Source organism: Lithobates pipiens, unplaced genomic scaffold, assembly GCF_037356315.1.
Source record: "Lithobates pipiens isolate NorthernLeopardFrog02 unplaced genomic scaffold, aLitPip1_a1.2 Scaffold_10, whole genome shotgun sequence".
NCBI lineage: Eukaryota > Metazoa > Chordata > Amphibia > Anura > Ranidae > Lithobates > Lithobates pipiens.
The window spans coordinates 167,889,726-167,916,697 of NW_027507686.1; the positions used below are offsets into that span (position 1 = coordinate 167,889,726).

At 42.1% G+C, this 26,972-nt stretch overlaps 1 protein-coding gene across 4 annotated transcripts in view; it reads right to left on the minus strand.

Annotated features, from left to right (window-relative positions):
- Positions 1–26,972, minus strand: part of PPP2R5B (protein phosphatase 2 regulatory subunit B'beta) — a 173,626-nt gene that overhangs the window by 139,587 nt on the left and 7,067 nt on the right. For 3 of the 4 annotated variants that reach the window (XM_077459509.1, XM_077459493.1, XM_077459500.1), the window contains exon 2: positions 18,231–18,570. In XM_077459509.1, the coding sequence (XP_077315635.1) occupies positions 18,231–18,423 (193 nt within the window). In that variant the 5' untranslated portion in view covers positions 18,424–18,570. Of the gene's footprint in view, positions 1–18,230; positions 18,571–20,870; positions 20,933–26,972 lie in introns of those variants that run through there. The other variant, XM_077459517.1, reaches the window with a different exon arrangement.

Here is a 26,972-nt window from a genome sequence, read left to right on the forward strand (position 1 = left end):
GTCCGGCAGCCTGCATGTAGATTAGGGGTCGAGCGCATGGATTAGGGGGGTGGCACCCCTGCGCCCCCTATACACGGGCCGCCACTGGTCAGAAGGTAACAGAGGGAAGGGAACTGGCAGGATCATCAGCTTTTTAAAGTGAAATAAAAAAAGACTCACTAAGAGAATAGTTGCAAAAAAGGAAATTAATTCCCAACTATGTAATTTAAATTCACATTCATTTTAGGGTGTTGTAGATACAGGAATAAAATATTGAAAAGTGATGTCTGACAAGCTGGTATACAATTTAAACCAGGAGTATTCAAGCTAAGCAGTTTTTAAGAACAATTTAGCTACCTGCAGTATAGTCACGTTTTGGTGAATCAATAATTGCACATTATATTCTTCCCCTTTCTTAAGTGCTTTTGAAACACAGTCCTTCACCTATTGAAGAATATTATAGCTAGAGAGAATAAATGACTAAAAATGCATTAAATAATAAATGTATTGATAACCTATAGGTAGTATAACCTTTTATACAAAATTCACTTTTGCAGTAACCAACTTTGGAAATTTAGAGCAAAAGCAAGTACTTTGAAAATGTTAAAACATTCTTAAGAATGCTAGAGGGATTAGCAAATGAATCTAACCAATAATTACATTTACAGTATTTGCTAATTCTTGCTAGCATTTGCTAGAACTGTTGTAATGTATCTCTTGTTACAAAGACCTATGTGTTTCCTATGATCCTCAGCTCCGTTTAGTGACCATAATGCTGTATTTTATTACTTCCCATAATAAAGCAACATTCATTCAATAGAGAAAACAGCCTAAAGAACATTTGTTTTTGCCCAAATCACACAGAACTAATGTACATGCAGATTTGCTAGACAAATGCCTATGCAATTTTTTTAAAAACAGATCTTGAAATGTTGCAGTTCATGTTCAGGTAACATCGACAGTCTCTCCAAATTTTATGTATTTGATTCATGAAAGCTTAAAGCGGAGGCCCGCCCATCGCTGCAAAAATGAAAAGCCAGCAGCTGCACATACTGAAGCTGCTGACACTTATCTGTCCTGGAGTCCAGAGATGTCGGCACTGCAGCTGATGTTTCCATCAGCTGTCAGGTGCATGCCGCCTCCATTGCGAATAAGGGAACCTGACAGTGAAGCCTTACCGCTTCACTCTGGGAACCCTACTGAGCATGCGCTTCGCTCCGCTCCTCTCTCCTACTGGCCCGGCAGCCGGGGAAGGAGGGAGGAGGAGGTAGGTGACATCAATTCCCGGGGCTGTCGCTCCAGGAAGTGGGAACAGGATACCTGTGACAGACAGATATCCTGCCCCCCCTCCCCCCGAAAGGTGCCAAATGTGGCACCAGAGGGAGGGGGAGGAGTACAATGAGTGGAAGTTCCACTTTGGCTTTAAAGGATAGGTTCACCATTATTAGGGTGGAACATGTTCCAGCATCTGCACCTTCTGCCCCCTCATCCCTCCTTGTGACGCTGGGATCCTCTCCATGCACCCACTGTCACAATTGGGAAACAGAGTAGCCATGCAGGGCTCTGACCACAGTTTCCTGTGAATAAAAGACTACAAGTACTGTCAGCCATGATGCCTGAAGGTTTGAAGGCTGGTAGTTCTACAAGGGTGCCGGTGAGCATCCACCCGCAAATAGTCACTGCAGCTGCGCTTTGCCGGCGGTATGGCGGCGCTGCTCCATTGTATTAAATGGGCAGGAGCGGTGGAGGAACGGTTTATTCACCACTCCTCCACCGCTGCAAAGAAGCTGCTAGCAGGACTTTTTGTGACGCTCTGACAGCACAGCGCCCCAGTGTGAAAGCACTCAAGCTCTCACACTGGGTTTGCAGCTGAGGCTTTTTTCAGGCGCTATGCAGGCGTTATTTTTAGCGCTGTAGCGCCTGAAAAACGCCTCCCGTGCGAAAGGGGTCTTATTGCTGGTCAAACCAGAAATGTTTTATATTTCTTTAACTTACAACATTTTTACAAGACAAAAACATTCTTTCATCCAGTGCCAGTATGACATTTGTTTCTCTTATTTCTGATAACAAAAAAAAAAATTGTTATTAATCTAAATTACAATTTTTTTTTTAAGGCAAATAGTGATAGCAGGTAGTAGATGACAAGGTGGTTGAGGCAACATGGGTTTAAGACATGGACTAGTAGAGCGATGTGAAATATCGCAATAAATAAATAATAATAAAATTAAAAAGATTATAACAGTATTTTAAATGATTACAAAAATATTGTAAAAAGATTATAAACACAACAGTGTTTTAAGACTTTCTTATGAAAAATGTGCCTTTAGGAACACCCAAAGGAAAAGGCAGTGCTATTAGTTTTTTTGGGGGGGAGGCAGGGGAGATTGGCTCCTGAAGCAGTTGTAGCAAAACAAAGCTCTAATAGGGCTACATAGCTTGCAAGGGACAAGGTATGCCTGCAGTTTTTTAAATGTGGTATGGCATCCCTTTCAACTGCAGTCTACTGAAGATTTAGTAGAGTGGATGAACTAGCATTGATCACTTTAAACCACCTCCACCTCTTCACTCCCGTGAACAAAAAAAAAAAAAAAAAATATGATAAAACACTCCAAGGGCCTTCTCCCTATGCACTGAGACTTACAATTTTCTTACCTCCGATTACACTGCAACTTTTTCACTTTCTTCAAAAAATGACAATATTAAAAGAATAAACAATTACATTAAATATTCAAATATTAAAATTACAATCTATAACAAAATGGTGCCTCGCTGCCCATTGTTAATGTACACTACAGTTACAACTGTGTCAAAATGGCTTCAGCCTGATCTCCAACCATCATAGAATACCTTTCTAACACGTTTCACCTGAATTAGGGCTTAATCATACAATTAAGCCCTAAATTGGGTGAAACACAATAGAGGAGTGTTCTCCCTGGGTGGATATCAGGCTGAAGCCATTTTGACACAGTTGTGACTATGGTGTGCATTGTATGCGGGGAGATGCCATTTTGTTGTAGACTCAGGATTGAGCTTGACAAGCCCTACTGAGCCAAACCAGCACCTTGCAGCAGGTACCGAGCCAGCCGGAGCTAGATACTGGGACATTTGTTTTGTTTTCTAAGGATAACATAAAAATGACAATATTTTAAAAGTAGGGGGAGGTGACACCAGCATGGGTCACTCAGCGCTACCTCCTCCTCCTCTTCTTTTTTGAGGTCTTTTTCAAGAACACCCTCTCTACCTGATTTTCAAAGCTACCTGGACCTCCAAATAAACAGCAGGCAGGTATAGCCCGAGATAGCACTCACCCCTGGTGGGTGCTACCAATTACGATAATAAATAGATAGATACAATTAAACATAAATACATATGTATGTAAACTTGTAAAAAATACAATTTAAAAACTTTACAATTAAAATTTTCAAACTTATTTTTTTTAATTATTATTTATTTTTTTAGTTATTTTGAGACAACTTGAAGGGTTCTCTGCTTCATTTTTGAGGAATACCCCTCCACGGGCCTTCTGCCACCCTCTTGGATCCAAGCTACAAGACTAAAATGGCCAACTGCATACCACCACGTGAGAGGGAAGACAAAGTGTGTCACTACGTGGAGGTGCTTCTAAGGTGCTTGTACAGAGCGTTTCCTGTTGGCAGCGGGGATGCCCCTGCTACCCAATACAGCTCTACTACCCATGGTGAATAAGAAATAATAATTACCATAAATTCTGATTTATAAATGAATGGTGCTGGCCACATATCCCAGTGTCAACCTAGTCAATTCCCCCAACAAAAACAAACCCAGAGGACTGAAGCTCTAATTTTGGCTGATGTTGTGTAATAACAAAAGGTATTAAAAATTTTTTTATGTATAGAGCAAAGTATACACTGGCAACATGACAGTCAGTGTTGGGAGTACCAGAAATCACTTCTAGTGATTTCTTAATAGTGTACACCATTAAGGGAATCCACAAAGCTGTAATTTGAAGGGTTAGTGTCTTCGCATTCTGCCCTTGAAGCAATAAAAAAATGCCCCCAACCACTGTATATATTTCTACCCCTTTTTTAAATAGCAACCTATTCTTCAGATGCAGCGGGCTTCTTGTGCCATTTTACGGCATTTGGCTGCTATAGTTTTCCTCCAGAGGCCCAACAAAAGACATTAGACTTCCCCTGATGACCTTGGTGGGTTTCAAATTCGATTTCTTATTGAATTCCATAGATGTCTGAATTTTCTTAGTCATATATTTTGGCCTGTTTGGAAATCGAGCACAGGCATATTTAAGCCTAATAGTGTGGTGTAGCTTGGCATTGGTAATGAACAGAGATATTTCCAGGAACAAATATGAAAATATCTGGCATACTTTGGAAATAAGGAACTCTTTTCAAATATGCACTAGTACAAAAAAAAGCATATAAAACTGACCCAAAAATACAAAATCTGAGAATCTCATAATATTATAGAAAATCAGTGTGACCTGTTTGCTTTTGGCGCCACTCAAAGTAGAGGTAAAAGCATATCCCTGTATACCAGAACATGGGGTGCAGGCTTGTCCTAATACCAATCCAGGGGGTTAGTAAACATAGAGAGGAAAATATTGCCACTACTCCTGACCAGCCCAGGTGAAAAAACAATAAAGAACGGCCTCAGCCTACATGTCTCCACCAAACCACGCACCCTGATGCATTTTGCCCCATCTCCTCAGGGCTTATTCATAGGGTCATAAGGCCCCAGCATTTGTTTGGTGGTCCCTAAGCCTAGATTCACACCTAAGCTTGAGCTTCTGCTTCTTCATGCATTGCAGCACATTTTTGATGCATTGCAATACGTTTTTTAATGAGATTTTATGCTTCATATTTTTTTGGTCTTGGTCAACGGCAAGCTATAAAAAAAAATGTTTTTTTTTTGTTTGTTTTTTGCATAGGTAATGACAATAAAGTCTGTAGGCAGAAGTGTCATTTTAAAGAGCATACACGCAGGTTACGTCCAGATAAAGATATGTTTTTTTTTCTGTGTGATCAAGTAACTTTCTGAATCCTCGTACAACTCATGGGCAATGTCCTACCATTCCACTAACTCTAGGTGCAATCTTTGTAGGTACAGTGATCATAGAGGAAACATCTTGCCCTCACCAGGTAGATTAGCTCTTCTGTGTCAACCATGCAGCGATCTTCTCACTTCCTGGAAAATGGTCGCTTTGGCAGGAACCAGAAGACTTTCGGCCTTTGTGTACAGTTCCCTGTCCAACAGAAGCCAATCTAAAGAACAAGCATGCTGGAAAACCAGCATCCGATCAGCACTCACAGCCAATGGCTGAGAGCACTGACCAGTGTGTATATGTAGGGGGCAGTCCCCTTGTCAGAATACAATAGCTCAGTGGAGGAGATTGCTGCACTAACATCACTTGTGTTAGTATGGTGATCTGTAAGTTATACTTCATTCAGTCCGCTGGGTTGAATGAAAAAAAAAAAAACTTAAAGTGTGTGCACCACAATGTTTGACCTCAGCAGATGCACGAGACAAGGCTGCCCTCTTTCACCACTATTATACGCCCTGGCCTGCGGAACCCTTGGCCATGTCCATCCGAGCTAACCCAGAGATCAGGGGACTGAGCGATGGTGCCCTAACCGAAAAGATCAGCATGTATGCTGACGACACACTGGTATACCTGGTGGACTCGGGCCCCTCTCTGTAGGCAGCTCTTCAGACAGTCGAGAGATTTGGGACCTTTTCTGGGTTAAAAATCAATTGGGGGAAGTCCCAAATTCTTCCACTTGACAGCTTCCCACCGACTGAATTTCAGGACAGTCTGCCATTACAACGAGTCAGTGTCATTAAGTATCTGGGGGTGTGTGTCTCCAGATCACCGGCGGACTATACACATTTAAATTTAAGCCCTCTAATTTCCCACGTTCAATCCAAACTACGGGCCTGGGCCCGTCTGCCGCTGGGGATTTGGGGTCGGATAAATCTTATTAAAATGGTCCTTTTACCCAAGATACACTATATCCTCTGGCACTCCCCGGTGTACTTGCCCCTGAAGCACTTTAAATCCCTTGAGGCCCTGCTCAAACCCTTTGTGTGGGGACCCAACAGACACAAATTAGCTTGGCAGGCGCTTAAAAGCCCCACGGACCTAGGGGGCACTGCCCTTCCCGATTTTAATCTCTATTATATTGCGTCACAATTATCCCAACTGTATCATATTGACAAGACGGACAGAGAGCGGTTTCCCCAACTGCTCTGCCCGAGATGGGCCCGACGCACTGGAGACTCAATTTATGCGCTGGCGATGGGCTCTAGCGGTGCGGGTCAGGGGGACAACAGACAGACCTTGCTATACCATTACAGACGCATTTGGGACTTAGCTTCCGCCAAGCTAGGGATACCACTCTATAATGATTATACTCCATTGTGGTACAATAAAACTTTGTCGGAATTTCTAAGACTTCCCGATACAGACCTTTGGTTTACTTATGGTATTCTCTATATGCACCAATTGTTTGTCGACGGAATCTTTAAAACCTTTGCCACACTTAGCAAAGAATTTCCACTTCCCAGATCCATGCTCTTTCGATTTCTACAGATGAGACATGCGGCTCAGGCTCAGTTTTCGGAATCCGCACCACAGTCTACCCCTAATGCACTTATGGCCATAATCAAGAGCTCTGATCCCCGTAAATTAACCTCGTCCTTCTACGACATGCTTACTACCCCAGTTTCCACCAAATTGGCATACAAACTCAAACCTTGTTGGGAAAGGGTGATAGGCCCTCTGGAGGATGTGGAATGGGAGGAGTCTTTGGAATCCTGTAAGGCTGTCTCACCCAAACTCACTGACAGACTGACTCAAATTTATATTATCCACCAGGCATATCTCACCCCCCTGCGGGTTGCCAGATATAGAAGCTCTCAATCTACCCTCTGTCAGATGTGTGGGAAGGAGGTGGGTACATTCTTTCATTTAATATGGTCGTGTTTCAAAATACAAGGCCTCTGGGCGCAAGTTGTCACCTTTCTACATGATCACATGGGCTCTCCGGTCACATTGGACCCAAAACAATGCTTACTTGGGGTGCTTCCAGATACCACAGACAAATACACAAAGACATTCCTGCATGAGACATTGTTCTCAGTGCGGAAAGTTATTTCCTGGAATTGGATGCGTCCCATACCCCCTAGGCTGGTGGAGTGGAAGGTGGAGGTCAATAATAATTTACCATATAAAAAGGTTATGTATATTAACAGAGAATGCCTGACCAAGTATGACAAAATATGGGATCGTTGGTTACGAGACCCCGACACCTGCATGCAGAGGTGGCTCTCCAATTAGGCAAATTAGGCGATTGCCTTAGGCCTCGCGATCACAGGGGCCCCGCGATCGCCGAATTTGCCTGATATGTGTAAGCGGGTGCTGCGGATCCCCATTCCGCTTGCTCTACCCTCCGGCAAATGACAAGAGCGGGTCCGAGAAGGAGACCCGCTTCATCCACCCCTGCTCAAGCCACCGCTAAAAGACTGATTGTCTCTCTCTCTCTATGCTCCCTGCCCATTCCCCTCCTTCCTCCTGTCAGAGAGAGCAGAGCAGTAGAAGATCGGAGTGACCTTGTCTGTGTGGAGAGAGAGAGAGAGAGAGAGAGAGAGAGAGAGAGAGAGAGAGCTGCTGCGGGCTCTTCCCCCCCCCCTCCTCCTCCTCTCATCACTGTACTCCTTTTTCTTCCTCCCTCCTTCTTATTGGACAGGGGAAAAAAATACTAAACTGAAGCAGAGAGGAGGATTGTGGGAAATGTAGTCCCGAGGGCTGGACATGCAATACTAAGGGGATAAACTGCAGCCCCCAGCATGCCCCGCTGAAGAGGAGGGAGAGAGATCCAGGAGCCCAGGAGAGCTTTTGGGGAAGTGCACCCAGGACTCCATCAGAGAGAGAGAATCCCACTGCACTGCACCACCAGAGAGAAAGCCACACAGCCAGCACCATCCCTTCTGAAGAAAGCCATGAATTTATTTCCAGAATACAGATCTGGGCACTATCCAGTGGAGTCGCCACAGGCAACCCAGAATGAGCTCATTTCTGATCGGAGGAACCATTGTTGCTGTATCCCCGGGTCTGGTAAGAGGGCCGGTCGGCCATAATCTACTGCCATCCATAGAAACTGCCCACCCTGTTATTTTTTGGCCCTAATACTGCCCTCAGGCCCTGTTTACAGCTGCAATGTGCACCAGCAATTAGAGATGAAGATTTAGGACTTAGTGCTGGTTCACAGTGCAGCAATTTTCAACATCAGATGTGATTTGTACCACACTGCAGTTAAACTCACATGCAATCTCTGTGCGATGCGATTTCAGCCATACAGATAGTATGGCTGAATTCGCATTGCATTCGGACCAAAGTCGCACAGGACCATTTTTTGGTCTGCAGCAGAATAGGAACGCGTGGGTGTTCACACCCACGCGATCCGATTCCTGTCCAAATTTGCAGTTTGCACTGTGATATGCAAACTGATTTGGGGGTGTCATTAACTTTTAACTGACACTCCCAGCAGTTTGCATAGGGCAGTGTAAACTGCCACCGGGAGACATGCGATGCGGGAACCCGCAGTGGATTCGCTGGGTTCCCACATCACTGCAGTGTGAACCAGCACTTAGGCTTGGTTCACATTGGTGCGATGCGAGAACCCTGCAAATCCACTGCGGGTTCCCACATCGCACCTGACTCGCAGGAGGTTCACACTGCCTTCTATGAAAAGCTGGGAGTGTCAATACAAAGTTAATGACACCCCCAGGTCTGTTCACATATTGCTGTGCAAGCTGTCAATTCAGACATGAATCACACCCATGCGATCCGATTCTGGTGCGGACCAAAAAAGGGTCCTGCATGACCTGGGTCCAAATGCGATGCAAATTCAGCCATACTATCTGTATGGCAGAAATCGCATAGCACAGACTTCACATGTGATTTGCACTGCAGTGTGGTGTGAATCACATGTGAGGTTGCACAGCACACTGGTGTGAACCAAGCCTAAAGACTGCCCTATAACTGTAATGGCCCCAGGGCTATGGCCGGCACTACCATATGGCAGCTTAAGCAGCCACCTCAGGGTGCCAGGATAGGGAGGCAGTAAAATCCTAATCCCCATATCCTACAGTAAGGTGAAAGGTACTATATGCCATGTGTCTTTGTAGTGATTCAATCAACCAGGTGTGTCAGAGGGGCTGAGGGTGTTCTTGGAGTTGAGGCGCAGAACAGGGAACCCAAAATTACCAAGCTGCTCCTTCAGTGGTAGTGCGACACACATTACCCTAGTTTTGATTGACAGGGGACCTTAACACTGCTGTGCTCAGAGCCCTGTCTCACTTAGGCCCCTTTCACACGGGACGGATCAGTAATGATCCGCCCCGTGATGATCCGCTCGCTCAGCGGGGATCACTCCGCTGTCCCCGCTGAGCCGGCGGCGGACAGGGCGGTCTCCGCACACTGTGCAGGGACCGCCCTGTCAGCTCTCCGCTGTCCTCTACGGGGGATCAGATGAGCATGGACCGTCTGTCCGTGTTCATCCGATCCGCTCTGCAGACGGATAGAAAAATAGGATTTTCCTCTGTCTGCAGAATCAGACCATAGCGGAGACGGACAATAGCGGGTGTCTGCGGATGTTCATCCGCAGACACCCGCTATCCCATAGGGATGCATGTATGTCCGTATTTCATCCGCAAACGGATGGATGAAATACGGACATACTGTCCGCATGTGTGAAAGGGGCCTTAAGTGCGCCGAACATCTGATCTGCAGCACTTTATTTTAGAGGTGACAGGACATATTAATGCCACTGTGTGAAGGCAACGTTAAGAGCCCTGTTACACTCACCTCTCTTGTAACCTAAGACTCCTGATTTTCTGCCTGCCAGCCAATGAGGAGTGATGTTGCATCCACGCACGTCACTTTTCCTATCCACCACACAAGCATCTCAATCTGGGAAGGCCTGCAGCATAGTTAAAGGGCATCAGTGGGGCCTCATGTCTATGTTTTGCCTAAGGCCGCGTACACACGGGCGGACTGTCTGACGGACTTGGTCCGCTGAAACGTGATTCAGCGGACAATCCGCTCGTGTGTGGGCTTCAGCGGACTTTTTCAGCGGACAGTCTGGCGGACTAAGTCTTTCGGAATTTCCGTAATATTGTCCGTCCAACTTTGGTTTCAGCGGACAGTCCGCTCGTGTGTAGGCAAGTTGGACGGACTAAGTATGGTGCATGCTCAGAAAGGATTTACACGGCCGAAGGTTGCATTGCAGTGTATTGGACGTCGTATTTCTAGTCCCGTCGTACGTGCTGTACACGTCATCGCGCAAGCTTTCAGCGGACTGTCTGTTCATCGTACGTGGTCAAGTCCGTTCATTCAAAAGTAGGACGGACTGTCTGTCGGATTGTCTGACGGACTTAGTTGGACGGACAGTCCGCCCGTGTGTACGCGGCCTAAGGCCTCACAAAGCCTAGAGCCGCCTCTGCCTGCACGTAAGGAACCTTGAATCTATGTTGCCAGATGAGTAGTTTTTTTTTTACTTAATTTTTTTATTCATTTATATAATAATTTAATACCAAGAACATAGCAATAACAGAAATTACAGTATAAAAAAATAGCAATTATAAAAAATACTTTCTTCACAAAATAAATGTTACAATATTCTAAATTATATCAGATAACAATACTATTTCCTCAGCTACCCCCCCCATCCCTGCACCATATAAGTGTACTTATATCCACTAATTATACGAAAAAAGAAAAAAAAAAAAAAAAGAAGAAGAAAAGAAAAAAGAAAGAAAAACAGGGAAAAATATAAATATGTCCCAATCCCCCCTAAAGGGGGATACCCCCTCTCATCTAGCCAGGACTTCCACATTCTAATAAATTTCCCATAATTACCCTGTCGAGTATACATCACTCTCTCATTTCCCACTACTAAATTGACTGTATCAACCCAACTCTGCAGCAGCGGGGGGGTATGTGCCTGCCATTTCTGTGCAATCATTTTTCTTGCCTGGAAAAGGCATCTCAAAACTGGCTCCAGAGTTTCTATTGGGGCTCTGCCCCTCTCCACACTTCCCAGTAAGCAGATCTTAGCCATTGGTTCCAGGGTAGTGTTAAAGATTTTATTTATACTGTCTACTACTTCAATCCAATACTTAAATAGCTATGGGCATCTCCAAAGCATGTGGATAAAATCCCCTGATGCTCCGCATCTAGGGCAATGATCATCTTGTTTCCATCCAAAACTAAACATTTTTGCTGGAGTGTAGTATACCCTATGGAGCAGAAATAGGTGCGACACCTTCTGTGAGGGAGAGATTGAGACCAACCTTCCTCTTTGCAGGATTTCTCCCCAATCCTCTGTTGTTATTGCCCCTATGTCTCTTTCCCATTTAGCTCTACTCTTAGAAAGTCCTATTCTGCTTATTGTTCTAGCTTCCAAACTAGTATATATTTTAGAGATTAGGCCTTTAGATACATCTGCATTAATTATACTGGTCAAAATCGAAAGCTGAGTCCATTCGATTATTTGTGACCTGAACTGGGTTTGGATCGCGTGCCTAAGTTGTAAGTACTTATAAAAGGTACTATTTGATATGTTGAATTCTTGTTTTAAATCTGAAAAAGCTTTCAAGGTACTGCTGTCGTATAGCTGTCGTAAGCGTCTAATGCCCTGTAGTTCCCATTCTACTGATTTCTCTATATTACTTAGTTCTGGCAGTTTATTATTGTTCCATAAAGGAACATATTCTGATATCCCCTTATACCCCAGCAAAAGCTTCGCTGTCTGCCAGACTTTTTTATTCAATTTAAAGTCGGGCACTTATGGAAGAATGACTCTGCCTCCAGAACCTCAAGTAGAGAGTTATGCGTTGACCTCATCAACATTAAACTCCTATTGGGATTCCCACCCTCATAATCTCCACAACCCCCCAAAATATGTCCTAGGATGTGGAACCGCCACTTCCCCCTCTTTTAATGGTAACTGCATGGTGTGTAAACTGATCCTAGGCTGACCCTTCTTCCATATCAGGTCTCTAAACAAAGATTCTATTCGTTTAAACCATTTATGGTCTATCCAAACTGGGGAGTTGTGGAAGAAATATAAAATCTGAGGTAACCAAATCATCTTTATTAGGTTACAGCGCCCAGCTACTGACAGAGGGAGGTGGCTCCAAGTATCTCCTTTTTGCTTCCATTTAAGCAACAATGGACTTATGTTATCCCTGAGGTATTGGTTTAGGTCTCTGTCAATCCAGACTCCCAGATACTTACATTTTCCCACTATTTTTAATTTGGGGATGTCTACACAGGTCTGGTTGCCAAGAGGATCAACTGGCAATAAGGCAGATTTTTCTCAGTTGACAACCAGACCAGAAGCCCGTTCAAACTCTCCGACCATTTGTATTACAGTTTTCAGTGAGGACTGGATATCACCTAAAAAAAAAAGGACGTCATCTGCAAACGATATTTTATCCTCTTGCAACTGTCTCCGAAATCCTTGTATCTCGGTCATCGATCTAGTCTTTATTGCCAGGGGTTCAATTGCAAGGGCAAATAATAAAGGAGACAGGGGGCATCCCTGCCTTGTTCCTCTCTCAAGCCGAAAAAGACTTGAGTATTCATTATTGATCTTTACCTTTGCGCGTGGTTCAGTATAAAGTATTTTCACCCACCTAATAAATGAAGAGCCAAAGCCAAAACTCTCAAGTACTCTCCATAAATAATTCCATTCTAGGGTGTCGAAGGCCTTGGCTGTGTCCAAGGCTAACACAGCCCGTGAACCCTCCTCATCTGTTGGAATCTGCATATTTAAGAAAACTCACCTAATATTAACGATTGGGGATAAACCCTGACTGATCCGAATGTATCAGATTTTGTATGTGTCTGTTTAGACGAGTTGCTAGAATTCTAGCTAAAATTTTCACGTCCGTACAGAGAAGAGAGATAGGTTGATAAGATGAAGGTTCTAACGGATCTTTCCCCTCCTTATGAATTACAATGATGTTAGCTTCCGACATTGATGTGGGCAGACCCCCACTGGATAGTGCCCACTCGAAAGTTTTTAGTAATTCCGGGAGCAGAACCTCCCCATATTTTTTATAAATTTCTATGGAGAGCCCATCTGGACCTGGGGATTTCCGATTGGACATCCCAGCTACAGCACAATGGATTTCCTGCAGCGAGATTGGGGCTTCTAACTCTCTTTTAGCCTCTGTTGATAAGGTCGGGGTTGATATTTCCTGAAGAAAATCATACATTTTCTCCCTCTCTTGCTCTCTTTTGGATGTATAGAGAGATTTATAATAATTACTAAATACTTGGATTATCTCTCCTACATCTGTCGTAATCCCTCCTCCTGGGGCTCTGACCGCAGAAACAACCGGAGAGGAGGTGTTAGCTCTAATCAAAAAGGACAGCATACGACCGACTCTCTCTCCTCCAAATTGACATTGTTGCTGAAATATTCGTTTATTCTCTGCCTTCCTCATGATGGTCATTTTAGCCACTCTTTCTGGGTATCAAAGGTTGGATTCATCACATAGGACCTTTCTGCAAGCAGCATTTCTTTTCTAACAGCAATCTCCCGCCTTTTAGAAATCCCCTTCACTCTTGCTTCCTGTTGAATTAAAAGGCCCCTGAGGTAGGCTTTCAGGGAGTCCTAGACCACCCCCCATGACACTATACCAATATTCATTTGGACAAATTCTTGCAGTTTTTCTACTATTTCTCCAGAGCTGCCCATCAGTTCTAGCCAAGTTGGATTTATTCTCCACTCGATGCGTTGGGCTTTACCCCCAGCGTTTACAACCAACGACAGTGGGGAGTGATCAGAGACCCCTCTTGGGCCATATTCTACACTCCTTATCAATGGAAATGCTTCACTATTAGCTAAGGCCATATCAATTCTAGATAAGGTAAGGTGAGTACCTGAGAAACAAGAATATTGGCGCTCTTGCGGATATCGGGTTCGCCATATATCAAATAGTCCCGTTTCAGATAAAAAGCAGGATAAGCAGCCCTCAGCCACTGTGTTAGGACTGTTCCCAGGTGGGAACCTATCTAAACCTCTGTCTAAAACATTGAAGTCCCCCACCACAATAATGGGGATACCCACTTTGTTTAATGTAAATGCCACCAGTTCTTGTAATACCTCAAAATTAAATGGGGGGGGAGTATATAGATATTCGCTAAAACATATAATTTATTCTCAATTGATTGCCAGATGAGTAGTTTGCCCCTCACTGGGAGTATAGCCAGAGGTCTGGAAGACCCATATGGTTGGCACCGGTTATCACCCTATACCTGTTCTTGTCCTCTTCTACATACGCTGTTACTCGAGACTCCGGTTTTGAAATGTCTGTACTTTACTCACTGTACACCCTTCTGATATCAGTGATACGTTGCATATATGTAATAATATGTATACGCTTCTTGACTGTTTTTACCCAATTTTTTTTTTTTCTCTTTCCCCTTACCTTTTTAAATATTTATGTATATATATATATATATATATATATATATATATATATATATATGAGTTGGTTAGAGGAAGGAGGGGGAGGGGGAGGAGGAAGTAAGGGGAGAAAGAAAATAAATAATTATAAAGTAAATATAAAGATACTTGAGAGATGGACTTATAAGCTGTTGTACCTTACCTCACAATTGTACTTATTGTACTCTTGGTGCCTGTACATCTTGAAATTTTTGTTTGTTTGTTTGTTATACTTCAATAAAAACTTTTGTAAAGGGAAAAGTGTGTGCACCACATTCGTTTCTGTAAAATTCAATGCAATATGGCAACCTGGAGGCGTTCTGCACACCATTAGTGTATGGATCACCCCCAGAAATGTAATTTCCTGCTTGTGTGATTGGCTCACTGATTATGATATACAGTGACTGCACTAAGATACAAGTAAGATTTGAGGCATCCCCTGCAAGAAAAAAAAACATTTTTGCTGAGATATGCCTAATCAGGTCTAAAGGGATGCTGACAGTGCAACTTTCCTTATTAGAACCCTGCAAGTGCACCAGCTAATTAATAATAAAAAGACATGATCACTAGACTATTGTACCTGGCTAGGAAACGTATTTCTAGATACTGGATGGCGGCTACAGTACCTTCAGGGAAGCAAAGGATATCATATGTTACCTCCCACCTCTTCAGGGCACAACTGGCCTACCGACACAGAAATGCAGCCTTAAAGCTTGACTATATCTGGCAGCCTTGGCTAGATAATCCTAGTCTAGCCCCACCACAGTTGGTGATGGATAGCTTATTCAGATTTTGAAACACCAAGAGTCCAGTGTAGGGAAGAGATGAAAGAGAACGAATGCTATTACCTGTTTGTTCTTTTGTATTTAAAAGGTACTCGGACTACCCAAATCTGAAAGCTAAAACAGAATGTTTCCTACTATTTTTTTAGTTATAGTACCACTACCGACTGCTAGTTTGCAAGTTTTTTGGATAATGTTGACTTTTTTACATGAGTTGTGATATGCTGATGCTGGATGTATATTTTGTACGGCTATAAAGTCAATTCATGCATTTTCTCAATAAAAAATGTTTTGGTTAAAAAAAATTATAATAAAAAAGACACTGCTATCAAAACTTATTTCGCACATTGGCATAGCCAAACAAACAGCATTTTCTTCAGAACAAAAAGGTGACAAGAATATCTGCATCAAAGTTTGTAAAATTCTTGCAATGTATCCAGGTGGGATCTTTTTTTTGTTTTCCTCAACAAAAGTTAAAGGGCTAAGATTAAGTGTCCAGCCAATGCAAATATCCTTACTATCACCCATCTTTGAATTCTCCTATACATGCAGGATGGAGAACTGCCACGTACACACGATCGGAAATTTGGCGCGCAAAAGCCCGATGAGAGCTTTTTGGTCAGAAAATGTGATTGTGTGTATGCTCCATTGAACTTTTGCTGGCCGAATTTCGGCTAGCAAAAGATTGAGAGCATGTTCTCAATTTTTCGGTCGGAAAAAGTTCCTATCCAAAAATGTGTTCATGTGTATGCAATTCTGACGTGCAAAAACTCATGCATGCTCAGATTCAACTACGAGACGGAAGCTATTGGCTACTTGCTATTGAACTTTTTTTTTATAGTCCTGTCGTACGTGTTGTACGTCACCGCGCTCTTAACGGTCGGAATTTGGTGTGACAGTGTGTATGCAAGACAGCTTGAGCGAAATCCTTTTGGAATTCCGTCGGGAAAACCATCAGAGCCTTTTCGGACCAAAATTCCGATCGTGTGTGTACACGGCATTACATCAAAGGAGGCATCTCCTGATACCTTTTTCTGTAAGAGGGTTAATTCTTGCAGGGAATGCCTTCTTTCACTAGATACTGAAATTGTTTTGTTTTCTTCATTAATATGCTGATTGACACACTCTGGTCCTGTATAGACAGGGTATACCCTACAGACATTATTATTCTACGGCTCCAGGCACTGAAGGCTTTGAGGTAGGCTCTAGGTATGTGAAAAAGCATGGCATATCAATTTTATTACAAATGTTCAGTTAACCTTTACACCTCATAGTGTATATTTATGTTATGTCATTTACCCTTAATATAAAAACATGCTTAAAGCACATCTAAAGTCAAACACTGACATGAGTCACATTGCTCCAAGCTGCAGCTCCCTTACAAAAAGCCATTTAGAATGCTGAAATACTTACCCATCGGCTAACGCTGGCTCCCTCAGGTTTCCACGAATTGGTATCTTATGGCTCCATTTAAGGAAAGAGCATGGATTGGCAACCAATGCCTGAGCATCCAATCAATGTCTTTGCCCCACACAGTACTACAGTAAATGAGTGGAAGTAAGCGTACCAGCCAATGGCACACAGAAAGGGCCCACACCAACTAATGGAGCAAGGTACTCAGAACCGTATTTATAAAAAAATTGCAGAGCTATTTGCACTGCGAGACTGTGTGTACATTCAGAGGAAATGTCAAAATTAAATTTACTAAACTAGTTCAAAAGTCCGTTCATTTTGAACATGATGATGTAAGACGGGACTAAAAAAGGAAGTTCAATAGCCAGTAGCCAATAGCTTCCCTTCGTCGGACCAGCATACAGACGAAAGGTTTTCCCGATAGGAATTGAGTCCGTGGGACAGATTTGAAACATGTTCTATTTCTAGGTCCGTTGGATTCGGATTAGCCCACACATGATCGGATTGTCCGATGGACTGATTCCGTCGGACCTAGTCTGCTGGAAAGTCCAGTTGTGTGTACGCGGCATTAGAGTTAACATTTGACTTTATGTCCTTCAGGTGAACCTTTTAACTTTTTTAGCTTTAGATGAAGGAGTATTGGAATCTCAGTCATTTTTTATTGTTGTCTGTGACACCATTGTGAATACTTCTACTCACTTCCTTACTCTGTGACCCCAGCGCTAAAACAGTAAGATAACATTATCACTAAGGTTTGTAATTAGAAATTAAATTTTTATGAACCTAGTCAGTAGAGAAAGTAAAAGGTGACAACATAGCAACCAATAAAAATTCACTTTTTACTAATCTGCCTACAGTAACCCCTTTATGAAAGCAATATGTCTTAATGCTCATGAACCGCATATATATGTTGTTGTACTGTTCTCCACTGATGCTCCAGAACTGTGCCGAGTTGTTACGGATAGCTCATGTTCAACTATCAATGATAAGAAGCTGGTAGGGCAAGAGTTGCCACCTCATTCTTTTAAACCCGAACATATATCAATTACACTGGTGGTAAATAAACTCACTTAGTGCCTTATCTTCATTAAATTAGCAGAGCCTGTGTAATTAATATGTGTTCAGGTTTAAAAGGATGAGGTGGCAACCCTATGTAGGACAGATTGTCGACAATCACAGTGCCGTATGACCAGGACTCCCTTCTACCAACCTTGGGCATCATGACCAATTTTAGAGCCCCCTCACACCGAGGTGCTTTTCAAGCGCTAAAAAAAGCACCTAAAAATCTCACAAAAACCTATTTCCATTAAAATCAATGAATGCTTTCACACTGGGCCGGTGTACTGACAGCAAGGTGAAAAAAATCCTGCAAGCAGCATCATTGGAGCGCTAAAAAGGCACCTTAAAGTGTAGTGTAAAGTGAAATTTGATTTGTTGCTATGGTTTACTACACATCATTGCTCATTGCACATATAAAACTGCATCTCAAACAGGAAAAAGAAATAGGTAAACCTGGAAGACATTTATATGGCATGCCTACCTTTCAGAGGAGGTAATTGTGTAAGCTCCTGCTGCTTGCTCTGGTAGCGAAATTGTGAAGAGCTATGTGATCTGCGCTGGCGGGAGCGGCGGAGAGAACGTCTGGAAAATCCATCCACCTTATCGGCTGCCAGAACAGGGGACAAGCCTGGAGAGGATGGACTGGTAGGAGTGACGGGAAGTTTGGTCTCCATTAGTGTGTACAAGACAGCCACAAAAAAGGCCCAGGTGGTTGTTAGTGCAGCGGAGGATGAAGAACACACCCTTGGGAATAACTAATAGTCTAGACCCAGGTGGGTCTTAATAGAAACAGGGTTGGCCATGTGGAGCAGATGGAAAGGCTGAAACAAAGAGAGATTTTGATGGTTATTTACATTTTACCGGTAGCATAAAAAAACAGAATATTAATTGCATATCATGTGACCAAATGCACAACATACACTAACCAAAAATCATTGTTAACCACAGCTATATATATATATATATATGTGTGTGTGTTAATGCTAATTAAGCATATATGTCCTTACAAAAAAAAAGCACCTTCTCAATCTGTGCCACTGAATCATTTAGATGTGTTTGGGCTTGCAGGAATCACTTTAGGATAAATGCAGGTTGTAACTCATACAGACCACATGTAATACTGTAACTACACATTAAGAATATAACTATAGCACATCTCGGTATATACAAGCTGCGTCCTTGTGAGCTATCAGATCCACTGTCTCTGTCCTCTCTGTGTATTACAGCCAGTTTAATACAGTAGTAAAGGCAAGCTGTACTGTACTCATTACCAAGCTTTCCTATAAAAGCGTCAGAATCTTTGGATAGTATAATGTATATCAGTCTGTATTGTTTAATTCTGGATGGATTCAGGGTTGGAGTCATATCTAATATGTGCTAATTAATTTTATATAGAAAAATTGAAATATACACCCCCAATCTAAGTCACAATGATTGGGAGAAGGCAATAGTAAATTGCGTTGTCCTGTTATTCTTTCAGAGGGCTAAATGGTTTTGTATAGTGTATAATACTCCAAACTCAAATTCAATTCAAGGCACTAACAATAACTTACACAGCCATCTACAACTTGGCCCCCAATTACATCACTAACCTAGTCTCAAAATACTAACCAAATTGTTCTCTTTGTTGCTCCCAAGACCTTCTGCTCTCTAGCTTCCTCGTCACCTCCTCCCATGCTCGCCTCCAATTTGTCTCCGGAGCCTCTCCCATCCTCTGGAATTCCCTACCCCAATCTGTCCAACTATCTCCTACTTTATCCACTTTTAGGCGATCTCTGAAAACTTTTCTCTGCATAGAAGCCTATCCTCCTCCTCCACCTGCCAACTGTAAATTTATTTTCTCCATAAGCCCATCCCCCACAGCTATTGCCTTTTGTATCACTTGACCCTCCCTTTTGGATTGTAAGCTCTAAAGAGCAGGGCCCTCTGATTCCTCCTGTATTAAATTGTATTGTAACTGTATATAACTGTATTGTAACTGTTACTATAATAATAATAATAATAACTAATTAGAAAAATATAAGTACTACTGACACCTTCTATATGTGTAACACCAAACAGGCTTCTGTTTTTGGTCATTCTGACCAGTTCAAACATACTGGATGGCCATCTTTGAGTTAGTCAAATTAGAATTGAGTTTCCCTGCATTGCCACTCAAGATATGTGTTGCTAACATCACTGATAAGGGAATTCCAATCAATTATGAACTGGATTTCTCTCCTCCTTCAAAGTGGAACTAAACTCTTTCAATCAACAACTGTTTTAATCCTTCTCCTGCTAGCATTTAATAGGTAGAAAAGTATTATTATTATTATTTTCTTGTTTTTTTTTTTTTTTTACATTTCTTCAGTTGCGTCCTAGTTTCTGGCCTAGGTCAAAATACATAGTTAGTAAGGTTGAATAAAGACACCAGTCCATCCAGTTCAACCTGAGTGAGTGTCTACAATTGTCCCTAACCTTGTACATTTCACACTCACATTGGTCCTTACCCTCAAGGCACCCACAATCCAAGGTCCCCATTCATATACTAGGGCCAATTTTGGACGGAAGCCAATTAACCTACCTGCATGTCTTTGAGTGTGGGAGGAAACTGGAGTACCCGGAGGAAACCCACACAGGCAAAGGGAGAACATGCAAACTCCAGGCAGGTAGTGGCGTGGTTGGGATATGAACCAGCGACCCTTTTTACTGCTAGGCGAGAGTGCTAACCACTACACCACCACACCAAGTCTTCGTGGGCATTTTTTTTCTTTCATATGGAGGAAGGGTTTCTCAGTTAAGTACACCCCCCTGCTTTCACACCTGAGCCAAGGGAAAATAAATTCCAATAAGTAAATGCTACCCAAAACATATGCCCTTACTCAAGATGGCCCCAGCTAAAAATGCTGGTTTGATACAAAGTGTTTTCTTCACAAAATAAAGCTTGGAGACATGGATTGATGGGTGAGTTTGCTGTGAAAATTGAAATTAATAAAATAGCATCTTCATTTTGTTGTTCTAATATACAAATTGGTTCCCTTTTAATTTAGAGATTAAAAGAACCATCATATCCTACAATTTCACATAAAGCTCACTTATAAAAGCAGAGGATGCCTTAAGAAAATTATTAGTTCTTTGTTACCATAAATGCAGCCATCAGATACATCAGCACGCTGTGCTAAGGAGCTTGGCTTGTTATGGCTGATGAGGAGTGGTGATGTTGGATTTTTAGGGAAAGCTATTCCTGCAGGAGTTCTCTTACTAAATTGATGATGGTGATTGTACCCAGCTGATGTTCGCAATAATTAGCTTTGTGGCATGCTGCATAAATTCCTTTTGACTGGCAGTGCACCATACTGCATAAAAAAAATGGACATCATTTTTTTTGCAAAATGCATGGTGTGCTGCAGTGTGGGTGCATTGCTCTCTACTGTAATAATGTACTGGGGTTAGGGTTGCCACCTCATCTCTTTAAAACCAAACACATATTGATTACACGGGCTCTGTGGCTGATTAAGGTGGTAATTATACACACTTGGTGCCTTATCTGAATTAAATTAGCCTCAGAACCTGTGTAATTCATATGTGTTCGGGTTTAAAGGGATGAGGTGGTAACCCTAATTGGGGTACCATGCAAAATCACTTGAGCTGCACTGTGGTAAATGCGCTGGGCATACATGCTATAAAATGCACATTTTACCCCACAATACCAAAATGCAAAGCTGTGAATGGGCCTAGAGCTACACTGACGATTAAATCTCTCGGCTACTGAATTATTTAAATGCTTATTGACAGTTACCTTATTAGCATCTCATTGATTTCAGCGTGCTGCAAATGAGATGACAGCCAACAAGTAGTTAAATCTCTCAGTATAACAAAGAGATTTATTTGCCAGTGTAGTCCTACGCTAACAGAATTTAGGGTAGAAGATAAAAAAACAAAGACATTGCAAACTAGTTTGCAACTCCTTGCTTCACCAGTTGTCTGACAGCACTCTCAGCTTGCTTTCTCATGCATGTATCAACCAATGATCTACAGGCTGTCAAAATACAAATACAAGGAATTGGATTTTAAAAGTTGAGAAGAAAATCATGAATTTTTGAAAAAAACGCAGGAAATAAAAGCCATGAACTAGAATAAAACTTATACCGCGATAGATCGAGAGATCTGTATTACAGTTATGTACTCTGCGTATTTTAATCCTGCAAAGCTTTTTTGGCTGCAGATGAGTTTTGAATTGACCAGATTTGTGACAGCAGGGCATTTGGTATTCAGTCTGGACAAAATTTAAAAATATGAAAGATTAAAAGCATGATATACGGTACTATAGATTTCTTCCCATAATATCAATACTGTTTTCTCGAAAAAGTGCTGGCATAAACAGAAATAACACAGAACAGAAATAAGTTAGAAAGCTGCTGCTTTTTATGGAAAATACAGTTGTTATCATCACATCATAATTTATACTAGTTCTGAATGTGACGTACCTACACAGTTTTTATTGTACTGTGGAAACCTGAGGAAGTCGTGCGATTAGTGACGCAACGCATTATGTCCAAGACCGGAAGTCCCATTATTTGCTTCTGTGGAGGAGTTTGTTATGCTGATTGAAGTACATTTTTTTATGTGTGTTACTACTTTTTAAATAGAAGTACTTCACTAAGGTGATTTTTACTTTTGCATATTGCACCTGCGGGAGAGAAGGAGTCTCTGTCTAAAGTAATACATTGTGGAGGAAACCTGAGGATACCCTATATATCAAGTGCTGTTTGACTTGTATGAAAAATATAGGTCTTTACTTCAGGTGAACTGCTAGGTTGCACGGTGTTGGAGCACAGATTTTAATTGGATTTGGATTACATCACGCAAGAAGCAGTTTTTTCAGCGTTTACCATTTAATCAACACAGGACATTTTTTTTACGTCAGTAAATTAGACAGTTTTTCTTAATTGCAGCACTTGTTAATTAGCTACACTATTTGGGAGGATTATTCTCCAGTAGGGTACAACATCATTATTTTATTTGTATATTGTTTTGCATCCAGAGTTGGCAGTACTGCAGTTTCTTGGACAAACGTTCATGTGTCCATCTTTTTAAAGTGGAAGTAAACCCACTTTTTTAACTTTTACCTACAGGAAAGCCTATAATAAGGCTTACCTGTAGGTAAAAAAAATATCTCCTAAACCTGTACGGTTTAGGAGATATTCCCCTCGGTATGCGCCGCTGACTGCAGCGGCGCATGCGCACAAGGGGGTTCTCTCCGCGAAAATCCGGCAGCGCTCGTCCGGCCGGATTTAAATCTCCCGCGCGCATGCGCGGGAGTGACGATATCGCGGCTCCGGCCACTCACAGCGCCGGAGCCGCGATACCCGGAAGAGACGCCGAGGGAGCATGTCGGCTTCCTCGGCGTGGATCGGGCGAGATGTCGGGGCCTCGTTCTAAGGTAAGTATTTCATAATGAGCTAGTATGCGGTGCATACTAGCTCATTAGGCCTTTTGCTTTGCAGGTTTTAAAAAAAAAAAAAAAAAAATGCGGGTTTACTACCGCTTTAATACTGTGTTATGTGAATATGTCTGTACCAGTGTTAATTTTGGCAGAAAATTTAGATTTAGTTTTAGTCTTAGGACTAAAATGGCATTTTGGTTTTAGTTCCATATTAGTCTTCTGTATGTCTTTTAGTTTTAGTTGTATTTAATCAACTAAATCTCCAGTACATTTTAGTCAACTAAAATCAAATGGGTTTAGATACATTGTAATGCATTTAAGCATTTCTCTACAATTTCCAAACTTATTACCGACATATAGTCCTGGAGTGAAAAATAAAATAGGTTATTATTTATGGTATTAAGGTTTGAGCATGCACTAAAGACACAGATTTATTTATTAGATAAGGTATTTAAGGTAAACCAACCGTCGTTACAAAAATATTGCTTTTTTGGCAGAAGTGTAACATTAAAATCTCTTTGCGTGATGATGCCACCATGCAATGCATATTTACATGAACTTGTCTGCTTTAAGAAAATATATGTTTGGGGGAGGGGGGGCATTTATGTAATCTTCAGGCCTAAATATATTTTTTAGGCATAGGTTCAAAACAGTTCTGGTAGCAAAAGGGTTCATCTCCCGGAGATCAGACAGTGTGCTACTCTCCCGTAGTGGACAAGCTGTGAAGCCTATTGACAAGGAGCAGGTGTCCTTCAGGGGCCTCTATATATCAGTATGAAGTGTGAGTGTGTGAGAGGGTTAACTACACAGCCAAGCCCCCACCATCCTAATAGAATATCCCCCTTCAGGCTGCAGATAACAGCCATTGATTATAGTCTAACCTTCCTCCAACAGCCTCCTATCTACAAACAGTAGGCTCCTTTCAGAGGAAGAAGGCGGAGCTCCATGGAAACTGAAAGTTCTGAGGGTAAACGTTCCTGCCTCACATTTCAATTTAGCTTTCGTTCGTGAACGAAAACTTAATTGATTTACGTCATCGTTTAGTGGACGAAAATATGGTGTACTTTTCGTTTAGTTTTTGTCACTGTAAAAATGCTGCAGCCGAAAATCATACTGAAAACGTGTTAGTCGACTAAATTAACACTGGTCTGTACTGCGACCAATCTGTTTTTAATTGATTTTGTTGTGTATTTGAGGTAGCACCACACTTTTTATTGCTAATTGTCATTGCTTGTGGGGACACATTTTAGTGTTGGCAGCTTATTTGGTTAGCGCATAAGTTGTTCTTTTTTATTATACCAACAGTCAATAGAAAAACTGCTGGAAAAATAACTGGCAAATGACAAGTAGCACAAAAGCCACAAACCATCCTAAACTCTATTCCAGCTTTGGATGGACAGGGAATGAGTTGCAACATCTGTGAGATTTTAACTGCATCACCATCAGGGAGATTTTCTGCACTTCCTGGTATACTGTTATTGGGACTGGGGAGATTTCCCATTCCTTCCTGTACCAGTGACACCCTTTTTATACTCTTGTATACAGGGTGTCACCAGGACAGGAAATGAGAGGAAATCTTTGCAACAAAGACATAAATAATGCTAATAAAGTAAGGACATGTGCACATAGGCATCTTTTACCATATTTCTAAAAGTATACGGGCAAGCATTAGGCATTTTTCGAAAGACCAGTTTAAAATAAAAGACATAAAAAGCAATTAATTAGTAGACGTACTTAGGAAGATTAAGGACTGATTAGCCCTTTAGACTTTGAAACTAAAAAGCAAAATATATGTCTATGAAGAGATAATAAATAATACAAATATCTCTTCATGGACTTGCAAAATTTCAGAAAATTAAGGTATGAAAAATTGCATATCAGTGTACACTAAAACCTTTTGCTATTTGAAAGTAAGCCTATGGGAATTCTGACCTCACTGACTACTAAATTACTACCCTGGAACTAGCATGCAGTCAGTGATGTCTGAAAAGTCTGGACTACTGTAGTGTCATCCTTGTTCAAGGTCAGTAATGCGCTAAGCAGTTAAAATAGAATTTGGATAAAAGCCCCAAAGCTTGCACCTTCAAAGTGACTGTTAACTACAACTGCCTAAAGATAATTTTGTATCCAACACTTCAGGGAATGGGACTGCCTGGTCCCCTATTTGGTGCTCTGGTCCCTTCAGCCAGTCCCTACATCGCTACAAGTTAAATTAAAGACGTAGGGGTTTATAGATGAGACACCGGCGCAGGATCAGGAGCCTAAGCAGAAGTTTCAAATGCAGTAGAATCTTTAGGCCAAGGGGGCTAAACCTTTTGAAAAGTGAGAACCACTTACGTAGGCCACAAAGAAATGAAATGGTTCAGAACTTCAAATTTCTTATTTTGAATAGCATAATGAATATTTTCCTCCTGCAGCCACTAAATGCCAGCAGGAGGGAAAGGAGAAGAAGCCGGCTTTCATCGGTTGCAAGAGGAAAATTAAAAGGATCAGTTCCTGCATATGCTGCCCGCTTCACCTCTCCTGTCAAGTGTAAAACAGAAAGGGAGGATAGACGGGCCCTCTGGAGCATGGGGTGGAGTTGCCATTACGACTCCTGAAGCTACAGGAGGGAGTTGTTAAAAACGTCTTCAGTATTAGGTTTTACCTCCCCAAAACTGCAAATGTAAATAAGCCCTTGCTGTCCTGTGCCCCCTATAAGACTGCTTTCACCCGCACCATGGGTACAGCGCAGTGCACCTGCAGCTTTCCTGTGGGTTAGCTGCACTTTGCAATATAACTTCTATTATATCTTGCAGATGTGCACTTTCTGAAAGTGCAGTAAACCCTCAGGATATAATAGAAGTCTATGGCTCAGTGAAGATAACTCGCAGGTACACTTTGCTGCACCCACAGATCAGTGTGAAGGTACTACTATGCCCATTGCAAGAGGGCAGTGTATGTGTTTAATACACTGAGCTTTTTATCCTCTTCCATCTTCTGCTGGCATTGCTCTCCAGGCTGCACTGCAAGTGCACTTGTTATCACTCTGCCTGGGACAGAAGCTGGTGCTACAGAGAAAGCCTCAGCTTATGCAGCTCCTATTCTCTCTCTGTGGTCGCCTGCTTTCTCTGCTCCCTGCGCTAGTTTCATTCACCCTGATGCTCTGGTTGGCAAGCCTAGATATTGATCAACGGGTTGCCAACCCTGGGCATGCGCTTCTCTGGTTTGAGGTTGAGGGACACATCAGAGGGCCCCTAGGGACACGTGTGGCTAGAGGACCAAAGGTTGAGCACCCCTTCTTTGGGCAGTGGTAGCTCCTAAAAATGCAAAGCTTGCCAGCATGAACAATTACATTGCCTTCTTTTACAGGTTTGTCTAAACTTATTTTGTTAAACCTGCACGTTCAATTCAGCAATTGCCGCTTCCATTTTCCTATCCTCACTGCTTACCCTTAATTTTTTTGCATTGCAGGTTTACCCCTAAATTTCTATCAGGTAAGGGAAAACAACAAGTGTAGATTATTGGGGACACTATGTAGGCCTATGACTCTCTAGTATGTATTTATTAAGTTCATGTGCGTGTCATCTGATTTTTTATTTTACTGCATTTTTTTAACATTAACTTAACTTAACTAATGCTGTTACAAAGGGACACACATGTCCATTATTTTGCAGTTTACACATGTGGGCTTCATACAGGATTATCATTCTCTGAGGGACCAAATGAATAATGAGATGGGTTTGAGTTCACAGTATACCAGTGTTCCAGCAGGGAAGATGGTAAGAGCCAGTTTCTCTTTTGCCACATACACACGAT